At 32.6% G+C, this 13,422-nt stretch overlaps 1 protein-coding gene across 2 annotated transcripts in view; it reads right to left on the bottom strand.

Annotated features, from left to right (window-relative positions):
- Window positions 1-13,422, bottom strand: part of LOC122001387 (BTB/POZ domain-containing protein At5g60050-like) — a 46,164-nt gene that overhangs the window by 17,391 nt on the left and 15,351 nt on the right. Inside the window, exon 2 of one of the 2 annotated variants that reach the window (XM_042556101.1) lies at window positions 7,935-8,931. In XM_042556101.1, coding sequence (XP_042412035.1) covers window positions 7,963-8,931 — 969 coding nt within the window. In that variant the 3' untranslated portion in view covers window positions 7,935-7,962. Of the gene's footprint in view, window positions 1-7,193; window positions 8,932-13,422 lie in introns of those variants that run through there. The other variant, XM_042556100.1, reaches the window with a different exon arrangement.

The following is a 13,422-nucleotide window of genomic DNA, read 5'->3' as shown; positions in this document are numbered from 1 at the left end:
TCCTAATTTGTTTCCGGAAATTTATAAAAAATTTCTCTAATAATTTTTCCCTTCATGGTGGTTTGTAAAAAGAAAATTTTATAAATTAAAATATTTCTTTTAAACATATGGATGATTTCCAAAAAGGAAAATTATCTCTAAAAATTAAAATCTCCTTTCAATCTAGAAATAAGGAAAGATATCAAATCTTTTCTTAATCTTTTGTAGAAACTAATAAAAGAGAATATTTAATTTTTAAACTCTCTTTTAAATCATGAACATGGTTAAAAAAGGAAAGTTTTCTCAAAATTAAAATCTACCTTTCAATCGACAAATAAGGAAAGATTTCAAATCTTTTCTTAATCTTTTGTAAAAAGCTATAAAAGGAAATATTTAAATTTTAAACTCTCTTTTAAAACCATGGAATCCACATAAGAAATTTTTTATTTTTAAAAAAATCCTTTTTATTTTAATAGGGCCGGCCACCTAAGCTTGGGTTCAAGCAAGGGCCGACCACCTCATGAACCCATGAACCATGCCTTTGGCCGGTCCTAGCTTAGACTCCAAGCTAGCTTGGTCGGCCCCTATAGGATGGGTAAGAAGGTGGGTATAGATGAGTATAGTACTCTATAATTAATAGGCTACGATAGGGACCGAGAGGAGAAATTGGTTTTGGTCTCCCGATGAAATTAAGCATCCCGTGTTCGCCCCGAACACATAACTTAATTTCATCAATAATAATTCATTCCACTAAAGAACTATTATTGAACTACCGCACCAATCCCAAATTATATTTTGGGCTCCTTCTTATTATGAGTGTGTTAGTCTCCCTGTGTTTGATGTCGAATGTCCACTAATTAAATGAGTTACTGACAACTCACTTAATTAATATCTTAGTCCAAGAGTAGTACCACTCAACCTCATAGTTTCCTAGCAGGGTTAAACACAGAGTAGTCCCTGTGTTTGATGTCGGACTAAGTCCACTAGCAGGGTTTAACATGACAATCCTTATGAGCTCCTTTTGGGGACATTCTCAACCTAGATTACTAGGGCACAGTTTCCTTCTATAATCAACAACACACACTATAAGTAATATTATTTCCCAACTTATCGGGCTTATTGATTTATCGAGCTAAATCTCACCTATTGATAAGTCAAAGAAATAAATACTAAATATATGTATTTGTTATTATATTAGGATTAAGAGCACACACTTCCATAATAACTGAGGTCTAGTTCTTTTATCAAGTCAGTACAAAAAGAACTTACCTAAATTGGTCCTACTCAATACACTTGGAGTGTATCAGTGTAATTTATTAGTTAAGATACACTAATACTTAATTACACTACGATTACTTCAACAGTTTGTTCCTTTCCATTTTAGTCACGAGCAACTGTTTATAATTTATAAAGAACCGACAATATGATCTTCTGTGTATGACACCACATACCATGTTGTCTACTATATAAATTAATTGAACAAATTACATTTAACAAATAAATGTAGATATTTGACCATTGTGATTCTTTATTTCTAAATAAATGTTTATACAAAAGCTAGGCTTTTAGTATACACTCCAACAGCATATCCCCAAAACGAATTTGGTAATTTTGAATAACTCATCATCGATCTAGCCATTTCCATAAGAGTCCTATTCTTTCGTTCTGCCACACCATTCTATTGGGGTGTACCAGGTGCAGACAATTGGGATTGAATCTCAGCCTTTGATGAGTCAGAAGTCGAACCAGACTTCGAACCCGAGTACAAATCTCTAGAGTCAACCTCCGAACCAGACTCAGAAGAATCGGATCAGACCGACTTCATAGCACTAATGGCCAAAGAAGAGATTGCTGAATCTGAGTCTGAATTTGAGACAACAATAGTTAAGGGGGGAGGATCCTGTCATGGATCTGAAAGGTAAAATTGTGAATTCAAATTGTAAATTGCACATAACTTGTTTTAAGTGTAGGGAGAGAGGGCACTATAGAAACGAATGCCCTACTCATAAGATTCGGCCGATACAATCGGAGGAGAAGGAGAAAACGATCAGGAAAGGGAAGAAGCACATTGAATGCTCTAAGTGCAAATAAATAGGTCACTGCAAAAGACAATACCCAGAAAGAAGACCTAATAATCTAGGGAGAGAAATAAAGGTAAATAAATTTACATTATATGAAAATTCAATCTTTTCAACACATGTCGGTACTCTAAATAATTCTGCTTATTCTAGTATAGATTTTTCTTCAAAATTAGATATGCATGCTAACAATACAATAAATAGAGTTAATTCAAATCTAAATAAGAATAACTTAAAATTATTTAATAAACATAAGAAATTAACGTTGAGAAAATTAGAGAAATAAAGTAATATCTTAAAAGATAAAATAGATAAGTTAGAAAAGATTATTAATAATTTAACTAATCAACAAAATCTAGACTTGGGTTATAAGTCTAAAGTAAAACTTAAACACTACAAACCAAGCTATAATCAAGTATCTTTTATTTACTAAACTTAATTTAAATCTAAACTTAATTTAAATCTAGCTTGAACCGAAACTGAATCTAACCTAAACTAAAATTGAATCTAACTTTAATCTAACCTTAAATTGAATTAAATTACATCTAAACTAAATCAAACTAAAAGTTAACTTAAACTTGTTAACTTAACTAATGAATTGTTTGACTCAGTCAATATTGGCTCCCCAAGGATCAAGTCCATTACCTTGATAGATCATATCGAGGCTATGATCCAGGGGGAGTTAAAAGAAAATTTATCTTTATAAACAAAAAGAATTGTTTGATGATTGTCTTGTTCTTGCTTTTACTGCTTTTATATAAATGCAGATTAGGCTAGATTAAGGACCTAGGTGTAATTTACACTTGACTGGTTAGTCCTAGGGGTTCCAAAAAGAAAATTAAATATATAATTTCTATGAAATACTCTGTCTAGAAAGTAGTGGATGATCTCATACCCAAGAAGGCCTAGTGCTTCGCCACTACCTGGGAGCCAATTTTTGAAATGTGTATTTAATTAACTAAGTGGAAAATCTAAATTTAACTCAAATGTAAATTAATCCTTAAACATAATCTAAATTGAACATAACCATCTCACAAAATTACTTAGAATCGGGTGAGATGGATCTAAGTTAAACTTAGTCGAATTTAATTAAACCTAACTCAATTTAAATCAATTTTAATTCAATTTAATCAATTTAATAAATTTAACTTAATTTTAATAATAATTATTTTGATAATCATTTCTAAAATCTTAATATATTAATTTAATTTCAAAATCATCATCGCACTTAATATATTAATTTAATTTCAAAATCATGGTCATACTTAATATTTTATTTACTTTTAAAATCATATTAATTTACTTTCAAATCATGATCGCACTTAATATTTTAATTAATTTCAAAATCATGATCGCACTTCATATTTTCACACTTAATCAATCTCAAAATCTTACTTAATTCTATTTTAAAATCATAATTTCAAAGTCTTACTAATTATTTTAATTAATTTGAAAAGTTAATTCTTTTCAAGTAACTTAAAATCTTAATCCTAGTAAAGGTTTAAAAATTTTAGTTATTATAATTAAATTCTTTCAAATTATTAATTTTAATGACGTGCAAGAATTTTAATTTCAAAAAGTGAATTATCGTCAAGTGACTTAATTTTCAAAACCTTAATCACAATTGATTTTAATGACTTTTAAATTTTTAATTATTTTAAATATTCAAATCATATGATAATTAAGTTTCAAAATTTGGTTTCCTTAATCTTAATCAATTCTCAAATTATATTTTCAATTTCAACTCAATTAATTTTTTTTTCTTCATTGATTACTTATTCAGAATTCTAACCTTTACTTTCAATATTTTTAAATTTAAATGAAGTTATCTCCTTCTCACACTCACTTATAAGCTAAATATGCTTGATAACCTAAAATGGGTGAGATGAAAAATTAGGAAAATAATTACCTTTAAATACATGTTTGGACTATAAACATTAATTTAGGGGGAGTAAAATTTTTTTTAAGTCAATTTTTTTTTTAAAAAAAAAATTTGACTTATCTTTAAAATAAAAATTCTTTTTTACTTCAAAATTGAAAACTATTTTTGACTTGTTTTCAAAAATACAGATTATCTTTAACCTAGTTTTAAAATTAATTATCTGTGACCTGACTTTAAAATTAAAACTTTTCTAAAAAGCTTTCAAATATAACTAAATATTTTTCAAAAGCTTTTCAAATCTAAGTTTTCATATTTTTCTAATCTCAAAATTAGCTAAGTTACCTTTAAAGTCGATTTTCTCTTAGCCAAAACATTTTGCAAACCTAGCTTTTTAAGCAATTTCTAAAAGAATTTTTTTTTAAATTTATGATAAATCTTTCACTTAGCTAAAGGTTTTACAAGAAGATTAATTCTACAAAAGCTAAATGTTTATCAAAAGTATGTTTAATTCTCTATTTTTCTTTTTGAAAGATAAAATAAAAATTATCTCTGAAAGTTAAAGTCTTCTCAAAACAAGCTAAGGCCTATATTTTCTTCACTCTCTTGTTTATTTTGATATATGACAAAGGGGGAGAGTAGGAAGAAATTCAGAAAAAAATTAAAAATTTAAAGAAAATTCAAGGGAATTCAGGGGAGCTTTTATAAAGAAGGAACTTTGTGTAAGCTTCTTTTAAGGTGGAGGTTTTTACAAAATTTATTCTTGTGATAAATTTATGCTTATCGATTTTATGTTTATGCTAGTAATGCATTATATCATTTCTTTATTGTATCAATTTTATGTTTATTCTAGTAATGCATTATATCATTTCTTTTTTCCTTAATTTTGAATTTCAATTGTCATAAATCAAAAAGGGGGAGATTGTTGGTATGTGAAACATCCGACGAACGAACCCAAGTTTTGATAGTAGCAAAGGAATTCAAAGTTAAGATTATTTGTTTTCTAACGTGCTTGAATGAAGTTTCAGAAAAGTCCTAACTACGGTTAGGCAAGTGGAAAATCCTAAGGGGTGGAAACCTTAGGTCCTAGGGGGTGGTAACCCTAGGTGGAGGAAAATCCTAAGGGGTGATAACCTTAGGTCCTAGGGGGTGGTAACCCAAGGAGGAGGAAAACCCTAATGGGCGGCAACCTTAGGTCCTAGGGGGTGGTAACCCTAGGTGGAGAAAAACCCTAGGGGCGGAAACCCTAGGTCCTAGGGGGTGCTAACCCTAGGCGGAAAGTACAGTCAATCTGGAGGACTGAACTGGCATCAGGTATGATCTCCAGAGTGGAGTAGGTGAGGACGCGTTCCCCGGAAGAGGGAACAGTAGACGTTAGTTCGACCTAGGGTTTTCGGTCGAAAATCTGAAGTCAAAACCGAACAACTCGAGGCTATCAAACATTTCATCTATTATGTTTGTTATGTGCAAATATTGTGTTGCAGGGTATTTTTGGACTAACATATCTTGCAGGTACTAAAACACAAGTTTGCCTCGGATGAACAGTACTCGAGGTGCCCTCATGGAGCTTGAGGCGCCTCGGGTGCAAAGCAGATGCAGCGCACGCAGCAGGGCTGGAGGCGCCTCAGACTGATCTGGAGGCGCCTCAAAGGGTGATGGAGGACGCCTTCAACAGGATAAGTTGCGACCAGTTCTGTTCTGATCCACGCGGCTGACTCGGCAAGATGGAGGCGCCTCAGACAGGCATGGAGGCGCCCTCAACAAGCTATTTAAGGCCACTTCAACTAGTAGCTTATGTATTCAAGGAAAAAGGCAATCCTTCTTCAGTACACTACTAACGAGACATTCCGATTGAGCTACGACAAGTCTCCGACGACCCAAAGCTTCAAGATTGTTATTCTTTGTCAGTATAATTATCATTTCAATTATAAGATTGTACTTTAAATGTGTAATCTTTAACGATATTATAGTTGTTGTCCACCGAAAGCGATCAACGATCGCGGGCCTTGGAGTAGGAGTCGCCCAAGGCTCCGAACCAAGTAAATCTTGGTGTCCTTGTCTTTTGTGTCTTTAATATTTCCGCTGCATTACTCCGATACGTTTTAAATCGATAGTTTTCCAATTACGAAACGTGTGAAAGCCACGAGCGCTATTCACCCCCCCCCTCCCTCTAGCGCGATCTCGATCCAACACAGCCTACCTTGTGGGGCTAAGGGTATTGAGGCTTATAATTGTTAATCCCTTTAACCTGGTCGACCATATGTAGGAGGGCGGAAAAATAAACCGAAAGGCCCGTATATTTGTATGAACGTATATGCGATTGTACTCCAAAAGAAAGGTTGGATGATTAGGGTCCGACCAAGTATTCCTCCGGTTGTCCTTTGGACCGACCGGGGCATGAATGGTGAGCGATCAGATGCATGAAGTGTTATAGTGTCTTTGTCCTTTACACATGACCGACCATTAGATTGACTACCCCTGAATTGAGATTCCTAAGTACTAAACTAGAGGATAGACTCTTTTCAAGAGTGACCCTTTAACTACCACCTTTTTTTTGACTTGAACAGCTACCTTACCTTGACTCTATCTTCCACGTCAACTCGAGTCCGCTTTTAACATCCCGTAACAACCATTTTTCTAAATTCCACTGATTTTTTTTTCAAACCTATTATAATATATTTCTATTTAACAGAAATATGCATCATCCTTTTTATATAATTATATAATCATTTTAATATCACATATGTTATAAAATATAATTTAATTGCCACTATATATATATATATATATATATATATCAAAAGGAAAAGGGTTGATGCTTGTACTCTTGTGTTCTTAGGACTCAATGTACACTCACATTAGTCGTTTGACTTCTTCCTATGATAGTGGTTTAATTAAAATCACTTTGATGACCTAAAATAATTAATGTTAATCGAAGTTGCATGTAATATAAAATGAGTATATGTGAGCTAATTTTAATTGTAAGCTTAACTTTGCATTTTAATATTGTCAAACCACATTAATATAAATACTATGTATAAGTTGATTGAATTTAACGAGTATTTTAGGGATTTCACAAAAATACATGATGCAACCACAAGTTAAAGTTGGGCACCTATTAGAAAATTTTCGACTCTAGATACTACAACTTTAAAGGCATCCATTGATAAATACGTACATTGCACTAAAATAAAAAAAAAATCAAATTCTAAATTGAAGGTCAAAAGGACCATGAAGATTTTTTATTAGTAGCAAGTAATTAGACTGATAGCAATATTTTTCACGCGTATCTTAAATAAAAATTGTCCCATCCAATATAATATGGGGCACCCACGACTAAAAAATAGAGTTGAAGAAAAAAAAATTGAAGTTATATCTAGGATAACAATGTATCTATGTAGACCAATTAAATTGAAATTATTCCCATCACCTTACTTCCTTGCGTTGCATGTAGTCTTCTGCCCTTTTTACATATTGTTTTTGTGATCTAATGATTCTTACCCTTGTTACTTTATGTGCTTCGAGTATGCATGCCCCCAAACTGATGCTTAGGTAAACCCAGTAACTCATCCTAACTGGGTTATGCGTTTAGTTGAGGTCCTAGAACAATAATTGCCCTTCTAGTTAAACTTGATCTAGACCCCTAGTTGCATCAATATTAAGAATAAACAAATACATGTCTTGTCTAAATTGCACTGTTTAGATGAGTTCATGATGACAGTTGATCTTCTTCACATACTTCAGAGTCCTGCACCATTGCATGCATCTACAATTCAGAGTCTAGTTCAGAAGGCAAAGGGGGATTCCTCACTTATTCTTTGTTTGTGTTCATGGCTAATCCTAGGCGAAACCATTCTTTTCCATTCTATGATTTTCTATGAGTGGCCAAGTGTACAAGTGATCCTAAAAGCAGCCTAAAAGAATGACAGCAAACAGCAAGAGCAAAAATGAAAGACTTATTGCCTCTATGTGCATTGCCTAGAATAATAACCATCTACCTTTGATAGAGTAATTCATAGCAGACGTTCATGTATGATCATCAGAAACAACATTCTGTAACTGCGTGCTGGCTTGATCCCCTTGGTATTGTCTCACAAAAGCTCTCCTCCACCAAACCACAAAGGCTCTCTGCATGTTGGGGCAGTTGTCACCGTTATTCAAAAAGCAATCAAACCATCTTAATAAGATTGATTGTTGTTCCACCATGGGCAATGTCAGGATTGTGGCACATAGTCCATCCTCTACCATCTTTTTATCAAAATCCCTACAGGCTCTTTTCATCCAACCAAAATCATCATATAGGGCTTCCAGCCATGTCCTCAAAAGGGATATTTTTGCATCTTTAGATACTAAAATACGCCCTCTTCCTATAGCAACACACAACTGGGCAGTGATCCTGCTGATCTCAAATCTGTACATGCATGGTATCTTAGAATGGCAGGTCGAAAGTTCACTCTGGTCCGCCCAGAGAGCCACAAATTCATCTGCAATCCTCTTGTTGATTAGGATGTCCACAAGCCACTGCACATTGTCAGCTTCTCGAGCAACCTCACCCATCAAGGAAGCTCGATCAGCTACATTTTCAATGTTTGCAGCCTCAGAAAACAACTGCATAAGATGATCAAGGCATTTCTGGCATAGGTAGTAAAGGGAGTCCTTTGAGACATCAAGCTTGTTATATTGTATATTGCTTTGGTTTACATCCTCCTTAAGCAAACCAGAAATTAAGGTTTTTATATCTCGTCGAGCTTTCTTATCCTTGGATTGTAGAACACCATCAAGTATCCCTAAAAAAATGGGGTCAGCATTTGCAAAAGTAGATGGTTGGACTGAGACTCTCTGAAAGATTTCTCTGATTGGCTCACGTAACTGCTGAATGTGAAGCTTGCCAAGAATAGATATTACCTTCTCCTCCTCATACTCAGACCAAGGAATGGCTTCCAAATATTCAAGACATGCAGAAATTCCTTCATCAAATTTTATATCCACAGATACCTGCAATAAATTGTCATTTTTTCCTTCTGTTATGTAAGTTTTAGGTTTTTGTTGCAAAAGAAACTAGTTCTACCATTACATTCAAACATCAGTATCATATTTGATACAACTTGAGAGGGGAGAAAAACAGAAATAATGTTTTGTTTTAGATTTTATTATTCCAAGATAGAACCAGACCTCCCTATAATAGAGCTGTATTTTTTTATTTTTTTTGTGACAAACATCTTAAAATGCTTAGATTCTTCTGGAGGAGATTTTTTAAACGAAAGGCTGTAAATGATTCCAAAGACAGAAGAAAAAGAGTGCCCACACAGCCTAGTCTGGTATCTAACTTTTAAAAGGAGATGAAGGCATGTGAATATACTACATCTGCAAAACAATGTCTTATAAAGTAGATTTTTTTGCGGAGCCACATGGTGAAACTATGTTGGTTATGTGCAAAGAACATGGGTGAACTCATGTGAACCCCAATAAGTGGTACACTGCAATACGTACACATTGTGGACAGCTGCTCACCTGGCACTCGAGACCCATACCCACATGAGACCTTATGTAACAATCTATTGCATATGCAAAAGCATATTGAATTGCTCTGAGACCATTAGAATCATTGGTTGGGACAAAATCCACCTCCACAAAAGTAATGCACTTCAAGGTTGATGATTTTTTTATTCAAGACAAGCCATGAGACTCATCAGCTAGCAACATTTTCAATTATCTTAAGGCTATTCTTAATCGTTTGTTGTAGAAGGTGGCTCTTTTAACAATCAAGGAGATGGGAGATCCTTTTGGATTAGAGGCTCAACAACTAGAATGCTGGCTTACATACTCAACACTCCAAAATCTGATGAAGGAAAAACTTTAGAACCCCAAGCCTCCCACGGTTGTCCAACAACTACATTTCGAGTTACTTCAAATGATTTTTTATCAATTGGAATTTAAATAAAAGAGTCATTAACATGATCTTATCCATAATCACACTCAACAAAGCTCCTGTCAGAAGCATTCTATTCACAAAAGGGGCATTTAAGTTCATTGACCAATCAACTCAAACTTCCAATCGAGTAATGAATCGACTTAATCTGATCAAGGATATCAACTTTACTCATGACTCTATAAGCCTCCATAAAACTACAAGACCAAGCTTGAGAACTTCACCAACTTACCCAAGACTCTAATTCTTTAGGGCTTCCTACCTGAAAATCGTACTCTCAAGTCTTCCACATGCACCAAGATGTCCAAAGACCTTTCTTCCTAAAGGCTGCATATCCAGGACATCATTCAATTACCCAAAATGTTTGTCTTTTAGGACTTCCAATGCCTAAAGACAGCACTACAGGACTTCATCTACTTGCCCAAGAGCCACAATTTTAGAACTTCACCATTTGCCTGAAGTCATTACTTCTAGAACTTAATAGTCCATCAAATGTATCATACCATTCTTCACCAATATCAACAAAACTCCATATATCACCAGCGAAGTCTCTGCAAACCAAAGTTCAAAATTTCGAGATGTGGTTTTGATTTACAACAAGAATGATATGGTTTTAGTAACATATTATATGAGAACTTGCATTTATAATGGTCATAAAGATTGATCTTCGGTTTCAATATCTTTAGATATATTTTCATGATTTTAGATATTGATTATGTTATATTTATTTGAAAACTTCAAATCATTCATGGATTAATGTAATTTTTGTCTTTTGAGAATATGCAAAAGTGTTGGCTAAATTTTATAGTAAAATGACAAGGGAATGATAACTTTAATTTATTGATATAATGTATATATATAATAATTTTTGGAAGTTTTTAACTATAGAACAATTTAGATAAAAGCAAATAAATAACTTTCTCTCTCTTTTTAAAAATGATATAGGAATAGCTCAAATTAAAATTTATACAAAATAATTAAGTTTAATAAAATACATAGCATGTGAAATTACTAATATCAAAAGAAGTATAATGTATTTTAAATGATATTTTTAATAAAATAAATTATAAAATAATAAATATTGCTTTTTAACTTTATTAAATAAATTATTGTGTCGAACCCTAATTGTTTATTGACATTCAAACTAAAGATGAGAAACACATAAAGGAGGAGAAGCTCAATACAATTTCATCAAATTTTAGTTTTCCTATCTCATGTTAACATTATTTCTCTTGATTTCTATGGACATCACAAAAGTTAGTACCCACAAAAAAAATCTTTTAGATATCAAATTTTATCTTTCTCCTAAAATTTTATTTTATTTTTTAAAAAATAATTAATCTAGTTAAATTAAACTAATATTTTAAAAATTAAAAGTGTAAAAGTTGGAAAAACTCCTTCCACCCTTAGCTACTTAGCGGACGGCTATAAGCTGACATGTGATTTACCTCCCTTCACATAATCTGGGAATGGACTGCGAGAAACGCTTGAGTGAGCGTAATCATCTTTTGCTACAAAAGAGTGAATAAAAGTTGATTTAGGATTAGGTGTAATCTACCAAGATGGCATGGAAATTAAAATCAAATAGATTTAAACTGGATTTAATTTAGATTTATTTTTATTGGTTTAAAATTGAATCAAATTTATATATAAAATAATTTGATTCAATCATAATAATATATTTTATAAGGTTAATAATTATATCATATTTAATTATATTTTCATATCTCTCTTAGTAATATGTCTCCACCACGCCCACTCTATTCTCTAACATAATAAGTTTTTTTTCTCCCTTATGTTCTGTGTTTACTCTCATGGAGGAGTGGAGGAAAAGGAATCAACGATGGAGAAAAAAATCTCCATAGAAAATAAAAAGAAAAAATAAGGAAATAGGGAAAAAAGAAAAGAAAAAGATGAAAATCGAGGAGGCGTGAGGCATTGCCAATTGCAATGGCCTAATGAATGGCTAGGCTGCCACGAGGCCATAGCCAAGCCTAGCCACCGCAAGATTACACACCTCGTGAAGGCTTCGTGGCTAGGCGAGGCCACTGCAACCTTGCAAAGGCTTCACGGCCAAGCGAGATCGTTACAACCTCATGAAGGTCTCTTGTTGTGTCCTTGCTTGGCCGTGAGGCCTCTCACGGAGAGCTCCACCCAATGTCAATGTCGAAGAGTTTCAAAATCAATTAATGAACGAAATGGTAAATTCCACCTATGTCGATTGATGCAACTCAACATCTTAATCTCTACTGTAAACTAAATGGATACGTTAGATTCACAAGAAAACTTAACTTAAACCCTTTATTACACATTAAAATCTCTCAGTCGAACCCAACCACTTTGGGGCTAATTGTACTAACAATGTTGTATGTTTAGAATTTAGGGACAAATTAATATCTTGTAAGTTTTGTAATGAGTATGGCTTCAAATTTATAATTGAGTTAGATAAGTTTTTACTCTTCAATAGAACATTTATAGGGAAGGGTTATATACGTCATTGATTATTTATGCTTGATATCAATAAAGTGATATTTTTTACTTAATACCTTAATTTTTGGTTGGTAGTTTAAAACATGTGAATTATAATAGAATGCATAACAAGATGAAGTATGACTTAACTCCTAATGTAGTTGATACAAGAAATACATCCATTACTTGTAAAAACAACTAAAATAATTATAAAAATATTTTTAAGGCAAAAACAAGATTTAATTTATTAGACAACACATAGTGATGTGTTTAGTATCAATAAAATGATATTTTTGTTTAATGCCATAACTTTTGACAGGTAGATTATAACATATTAATTATAATAGAATGCATGATAAGAAGAAGCACACTCGGTAGGTAGATTAGAACCAGGTTTAAAATCTCGACTCGTGTCGAGGTTTCAGACCGAAACAATACAGTTTTGCTGCCGCATCATGCTGATATGGTTTTGATATTTTTTAAATATAAAATATATTAACTAAAAATAAAATTTTAATCTAAATATTTAAAAAATACAAAAAATAATAATATTTTTTTAATATATATATATAATTAATAGAATAGTTTTTACGGTTTAATTAAGTTTATTTAAATTATCTCTATTATAATGAAGAGTTGATTGAAATTATTAATCTAAATTTATTTAATTAAAAGTTGATTTTGCATTTCCTGTTCCGTGGCGCTAGTGCCCTTTGTGTGACATCTTCGCGACAACCATGGGGCCTCGGGACCTTGGGCGTGTCAGTGTCGGTTAGGGTGTGGAATGAAATATTTTGCAAGAATGATTCGACATGAGATTTTAAACGTTGATTAGAACATGTAAATTATAATAAAATCCATAATGAAACATGACATAACTTCCAATGTAGTTAAAACAAGAAATATTTTTAAGGCAAGAACTAGATTTAATTTTTTAAACAACACAATAATGTATATAACTTGCATGTCATACCTATAGCAGGAAATAAGAAATATTTCACCATTCATCAATGATTACCCTAAACATTAAAACTGAAGTCATAAATAATTTAGAACATAAAAAGTAGAGAATCAATGTGGCAATATAA

The sequence above is a fragment of the Zingiber officinale genome, chromosome 7A, assembly GCF_018446385.1.
Source record: "Zingiber officinale cultivar Zhangliang chromosome 7A, Zo_v1.1, whole genome shotgun sequence".
NCBI lineage: Eukaryota > Viridiplantae > Streptophyta > Magnoliopsida > Zingiberales > Zingiberaceae > Zingiber > Zingiber officinale.
The sequence above is the reverse complement of the archived record's forward strand: the minus strand, read 5'-3'. Positions and strand labels throughout refer to the sequence as shown.